The sequence below is a fragment of the Taudactylus pleione genome, unplaced genomic scaffold (genome assembly GCF_031769625.1).
Source record: "Taudactylus pleione unplaced genomic scaffold, aTauple2 ptg001271l, whole genome shotgun sequence".
In the NCBI taxonomy this organism is placed as follows: domain Eukaryota; kingdom Metazoa; phylum Chordata; class Amphibia; order Anura; family Myobatrachidae; genus Taudactylus; species Taudactylus pleione.
Genome location: NW_028285671.1, coordinates 121814 through 128531, shown reverse-complemented (window position 1 = coordinate 128531; position 6718 = coordinate 121814). Strand labels below are relative to the sequence as shown.

General features: G+C 40.2%; 1 protein-coding gene across 1 annotated transcript; it reads left to right on the top strand.

The window, feature by feature from the left end:
• Window positions 1-5548: 5548 nt before the first annotated feature.
• Window positions 5549-6283, top strand: LOC148443429 (zinc finger CCHC domain-containing protein 3-like). The gene has a single exon (XM_088462828.1). The coding sequence runs from the start codon at window positions 5549-5551 to the stop codon at window positions 6281-6283; it is 735 nt and encodes a 244-aa protein (XP_088318954.1).
• Window positions 6284-6718: the final 435 nt, after the last annotated feature.

The following is a 6718-nucleotide window of genomic DNA, read 5'->3' as shown; positions in this document are numbered from 1 at the left end:
ATTATAATATATATATAGATTTATTTCTTTTTTATTAAAGAAAAGCTCTCACTAATTGTAATAGCATATGATTTATACTACCCATTGAGTTCCTCAACAATTATCAATGTCTCTCTATGTGAGGTAGCTGCTTGTGTCTGATAAGTAACAAATCAGAAGCGCAACCCCAAGCTTTGAGCCCTAAGAGAGCCTGAAAACCCTGAATCTAAGGTGCTGTTTGGCTGCTCTGTCAGGTGCAGCCCTGCTCTCTGTGATGGTGGGTCTTTGGCTTTCGTGGTTTAAAGAGAAATGGTGCTTATTTCCAAAACATGCTTTTACACTCTCCTGGGTGATTGGAGCATAGATTTAAGGCTTCAATAAAAAAAGTATATAGGACCTGTGATGCTCTTGAGATTGTGGTTATGCACTACACTACTGTCTCCAACTATGGCTTCCCTGTTATTGGGGCAAGGTAGATTTTTACACAGTACCAAGCAAAACCTATTGGCTGCAGCAGTGCATCTTCATGGTGTTAGGCCTGAAGTGACCTAGGGGAGTGCACCACTCCCTATAGCTATACCCCTGGCTCCAATCATCCAAGAAACTGTAAAAATGCACTGGGCACATGAGCCTTATTTCTCTCCATCAACTCAGAGCCAGAAAGCCCATCTTTGACATCCCTGGAGCCAAAAGGCTCCCATCCAACACCAGGATTGGGAACAAACTCCCACCTTGTTACATCACATACATAGCCATGTAACATGTGGAAGAAGTGAACAGAAAACTCAAATGCCATTAGGGGTAGTATAAATCATATACCACTAAAATTAGGGAGACCATTTAAAAAACAAAAAAAAACAAAAACAAATTTGCTCAAGGGATCAAGTATGTCCAAGGGTCCCACTAGCATCGGTGAAGGGGGACCTGAAGATTCAGTTTTTTCCCTTCAATGGGGGCCATTTGGCTTTGAGGGGATGGGGAGAAATGGGGCCTATGCCCCCAGTGCTTGTTCTACAATCACATGTGAATACAACCTGCTGCTGCACTCATCTGCTTACACTTTTGCATTTAGAAACACTTCATATCATTCATTAAACAACTGATAAGAAGAGGACTGACCTTTTGGTGTCTCCATGTCTTGTCTCCATTTATCTGCCTCTATTTAGGCCTAATTCCGGGACTAAAGTCAAAGTCCCTGTAAAGTGGATGTATTTGCAGAGGATTGGTTAATTAAATAATGAATATATTCTATTGTTTGTGTCAAGACTATCCAACCCCTAAGACACTTTTGCAATGCCATTTAGAAATTGATTATCAGGTCTCCTGTTTTTACTTTTTCGCACCATTGCGGGGGTAACCACATGGATACAACTGTTGGAGCCATGAATTGCTATCCATTACTTCTGACAAATTGGGTATTTGTTACATTTCTATACTGAGGCAAAATTTGCTAGAGTAGTTCACATTATCTATTCAGAAAATTTCTGTCATCTTTTGAAAATATATTTTAGGTTTGCAATGCTTGAATTTTCCTCTTTGTTTAACTTGGGACCAGCTGGAGGCATTCATTTTCTCCATTTGCAAGAACGAGCAGTGATATGATGCATCTCGAGGTGTTTGTCTCCCTCAAGTAAGCTTCTCCGAGGAAGTGCAATGGTTATAAGCAGCAGTAGATTGTGACATCATAGAAGAATGTTGTTATAGTGGCAGAATCTGCTAGCTGACTGTTTACATTCTATTGCCATGGTGACTGCATGGCAGCCACTCCTGAACATTCCGTGGACAGTATGAATATTCCGTAGAGTTCTGAACATTCCGTGGACAGTGTGAACATTCCATAAACACTGTTAACATTCCAATTAAGGTCTTAGACTATCTGATTAACTGCTGAGACAAGAAATGAAGAAAGGAAGGCTGCCAGTTGGCTTGTGGGTGTGGCAGAGGCTTGCAGGAGGCAGTGCATTCACAAATCATGCACCCAGAGAGAAAGAGAGGGAGGGAAAGAAGTCTGCATATGTTAATTGATAACATAGAGATGAATTGAAAAAAAATAATAACTCCAAGGCTCTAAATGACATTGAAATCCTCTGCTCTCTTTTGGTAACAATGAATCAAAGAAATGAAAGTATAGATTAAGGAGGAGGAGGAAAGGATGGGCGAAAATAGAACCAGGCCAAATGAAAAAACATTTACAGGAGAAAAAGACAGAAATATAGGGGTGCATCTGCTGTTTGGTTGGGAGTTGCAGTTCTGTCTCTTGGATACCTGGCTCCTAATTTACTGCTGCAGTTTCTAACTACCAGCCCAAGCTCTGACACAAGGAGCCGACCATACTTGAGAACAAAGCAAAAATAATCTTTTTATAAACCACTTTATATCATATACCATTATAAATCAATGTATATGTGTTTACATTTATAATACTTACCATATGCTAATCACCATATATTTAATCTTTTAAAGTCAGCTAAGTGGGCAAACAGTGCAAATATTACTTCATTTACACTTAAACTGTACAAGCTGTGAAATAATTTGAATATATGCAAAATATTTTGCAGCTAAACTTTATGCTTATAAATAAAGTAATGTGCGCACTATCTATTTGCTTAGTTAACATTTAAGCATTGAATTATGGGTGGTTAGCATATGATATGTACTGCAAATTATAATATATATATAGATTTATTTCTTTTTTTATTAAAGAAAAGCTCTCACTAATTGTAATAGCATATGATTTATACTACCCATTGAGCTCCTCAACAATTATCAATGTCTCTCTATGTGAGGTAGCTGCTTGTGTCTGATAAGTAACAAATCAGAAGCGCAACCCCAAGCTTTGAGCCATAAGAGAGCCTGAAAACCCTGAATCTAAGGTGCTGTTTGGCTGCTCTGTCAGGTGCAGCCCTGCTCTCTGTGATGGTGGGTCTTTGGCTTTCGTGGTTTAAAGAGAAATGGTGCTTATTTCCAAAACATGCTTTTACACTCTCCTGGGTGATTGGAGCATAGATTTAAGGCTTCAATAAAAAAAGTATATAGGACCTGTGATGCTCTTGAGATTGTGGTTATGCACTACACTACTGTCTCCAACTATGGCTTCCCTGTTATTGGGGCAAGGTAGATTTTTACACAGTACCAAGCAAAACCTATTGGCTGAAGCAGTGCATCTTCATGGTGTTAGGCCTGAAGTGACCTAGGGGAGTGCACCACTCCCTATAGCTATACCCCTGGCTCCAATCATCCAAGAAACTGTAAAAATGCACTGGGCACATGAGCCTTATTTCTCTCCATCAACTCAGAGCCAGAAAGCCCATCTTTGACATCTCTGGAGCCAAAAGGCTCCCATCCAACACCAGGATTGGGAACAAACTCCCACCTTGTTACATCACATACATAGCCATGTAACATGTGGAAGAAGTGAACAGAAAACTCAAATGCCATTAGGGGTAGTATAAATCATATACCACTAAAATTAGGGAGACCATTTAAAAAACAAAAAAAAACAAAAACAAATTTGCTCAAGGGATCAAGTATGTCCAAGGGTCCCACTAGCATCGGTGAAGGGGGACCTGAAGATTCAGTTTTTTCCCTTCAATGGGGGCCATTTGGCTTTGAGGGGATGGGGAGAAATGGGGCCAATGCCCCCAGTGCTTGTTCTACAATCACATGTGAATACAACCTGCTGCTGCACTCATCTGCTTACACTTTTGCATTTAGAAACACTTCATATCATTCATTAAACAACTGATAAGAAGAGGACTGACCTTTTGGTGTCTCCATGTCTTGTCTCCATTTATCTGCCTCTATTTAGGCCTAATTCCGGGACTAAAGTCAAAGTCCCTGTAAAGTGGATGTATTTGCAGAGGATTGGTTAATTAAATAATGAATATATTCTATTGTTTGTGTCAAGACTATCCAACCCCTAAGACACTTTTGCAATGCCATTTAGAAATTGATTATCAGGTCTCCTGTTTTTACTTTTTCGCACCATTGCGGGGGTAACCACATGGATACAACTGTTGGAGCCATGAATTGCTATCCATTACTTCTGACAAATTGGGTATTTGTTACATTTCTATACTGAGGCAAAATTTGCTAGAGTAGTTCACATTATCTATTCAGAAAATTTCTGTCATCTTTTGAAAATATATTTTAGGTTTGCAATGCTTGAATTTTCCTCTTTGTTTAACTTGGGACCAGCTGGAGGCATTCATTTTCTCCATTTGCAAGAACGAGCAGTGATATGATGCATCTCGAGGTGTTTGTCTCCCTCAAGTAAGCTTCTCCGAGGAAGTGCAATGGTTATAAGCAGCAGTAGATTGTGACATCATAGAAGAATGTTGTTATAGTGGCAGAATCTGCTAGCTGACTGTTTACATTCTATTGCCATGGTGACTGCATGGCAGCCACTCCTGAACATTCCGTGGACAGTATGAATATTCCGTAGAGTTCTGAACATTCCGTGGACAGTGTGAACATTCCATAAACACTGTTAACATTCCAATTAAGGTCTTAGACTATCTGATTAACTGCTGAGACAAGAAATGAAGAAAGGAAGGCTGCCAGTTGGCTTGTGGGTGTGGCAGAGGCTTGCAGGAGGCAGTGCATTCACAAATCATGCACCCAGAGAGAAAGAGAGGGAGGGAAAGAAGTCTGCATATGTTAATTGATAACATAGAGATGAATTGAAAAAAAATAATAACTCCAAGGCTCTAAATGACATTGAAATCCTCTGCTCTCTTTTGGTAACAATGAATCAAAGAAATGAAAGTATAGATTAAGGAGGAGGAGGAAAGGATGGGCGAAAATAGAACCAGGCCAAATGAAAAAACATTTACAGGAGAAAAAGACAGAAATATAGGGGTGCATCTGCTGTTTGGTTGGGAGTTGCAGTTCTGTCTCTTGGATACCTGGCTCCTAATTTACTGCTGCAGTTTCTAACTACCAGCCCAAGCTCTGACACAAGGAGCCGACCATACTTGAGAACAAAGCAAAAATAATCTTTTTATAAACCACTTTATATCATATACCATTATAAATCAATGTATATGTGTTTACATTTATAATACTTACCATATGCTAATCACCATATATTTAATCTTTTAAAGTCAGCTAAGTGGGCAAACAGTGCAAATATTACTTCATTTACACTTAAACTGTACAAGCTGTGAAATAATTTGAATATATGCAAAATATTTTGCAGCTAAACTTTATGCTTATAAATAAAGTAATGTGCGCACTATCTATTTGCTTAGTTAACATTTAAGCATTGAATTATGGGTGGTTAGCATATGATATGTACTGCAAATTATAATATATATATATAGATTTATTTCTTTTTTATTAAAGAAAAGCTCTCACTAATTGTAATAGCATATGATTTATACTACCCATTGAGTTCCTCAACAATTATCAATGTCTCTCTATGTGAGGTAGCTGCTTCGTTGATTGCTGCTTGGTCTGGGCTGGAGGGTCCAGGGTTTGGGGGGTACTTCTGTGGTACCCCCTGGATATCGAGGAGGGATCTTCTTTGCAAGTAGCGCTGGTGGATTTTCTACAAGAGTTTGCCAGGATGTCGACAGTGAAGAATACGATGCGAGTGAAGCTGATGAGAGCAACGGGAAATGGTTCCCTAAGGTATTTGGTGGAGGTGATTCTGGAGGGATTGATTGGTGTTCAGAGGAGGGAAATATTTTGTATCCAGGAAATTCCTTCTATGCATTTTTTGGATGTGACTTTTGTGGAGCACGGCGTGTATAGGGATGTGTTGGTGTGCATGGAAAGAGAAATAAAAAAAAAGAATCCAGCCATGCATGGGGTGGAAGTTATTCCAGCACTTTCAGAGGAAAGAGCCCTTACTATACACCTGTATGATCCTTTCACTGATTTGGGGATGACTTGGACTTTTTTGAAGCAGTATTGCAGTCATATACGAGGAGGGATTATGCAAAAAAATATATGTGGAATATTCAATGGAAGTTGGAGGTTTTGGGTAAGGTTCAAACCTGACAAAAATGGTGTTGGGGGGCTGAAGCATCCACCTGCAGCCTTCTCAATTGGAGACTTTAGAGGCTACCTCTATTACTACGATCAACCTGACTTTTGTAGAAAATGCAGAAGTTTTGGCCATAGGAAAGAAGACTGCAATAATGAAAAAACTTGCAGAAATTGCCAAAAATCAGGGCATGAGGCAGGAGAGTGTCCTGACCCGAGGAAGTGTGATATTTGTGGTGAAGAGGGTCATTTTGCCCGTGACTGCCCTAAAGTGTATGAGGAGACAGGGAAGGGAAAGTCTGCAGAACAGTAGGCTTTGATAAATGCAGAAAATTATGAGAAGAAGAAGGAACGGAGGGAGTGTGAGAAAAGAGAAGCAGGGGCAGGTGAGGCCATGGATGATATTACAGCTCAGGTAAATGAGGTCATTGACATGGTTAACACTGAGAGTGTCCCCGGCGAGGAAGAGGTTAATGCCGCTCCACCATCTGTGGACAAGATTAAGCCCCACCAAATACCTGAAACTCTGGAGCTGGTAAGTGAAGTGGCTCCACCCCCAGTAACGGACATGCCTTTTGAATGTGCAGCGGGGAGTCCAAGTGGATTATCCTTGCTGAGTAGCCCAGATTACAGCCCTGTAAGTCCAGTAAGTGAAGTATCTTCATTAGAGACAGTAGAGAGTGCTGAAACTGCAGAGGAGAGAGGAGGGTTGGATCAGCTGTCGGCACAGGGTTCTGTGTTTGATAGT

Excerpts from the sequence above, each read along its gene's own strand:
- LOC148443429 (XM_088462828.1), top strand. The coding sequence starts at position 5,549 with ATGTCGACAGTGAAGAATACGATGCGAGTGAAGCTGATGAGAGCAACG.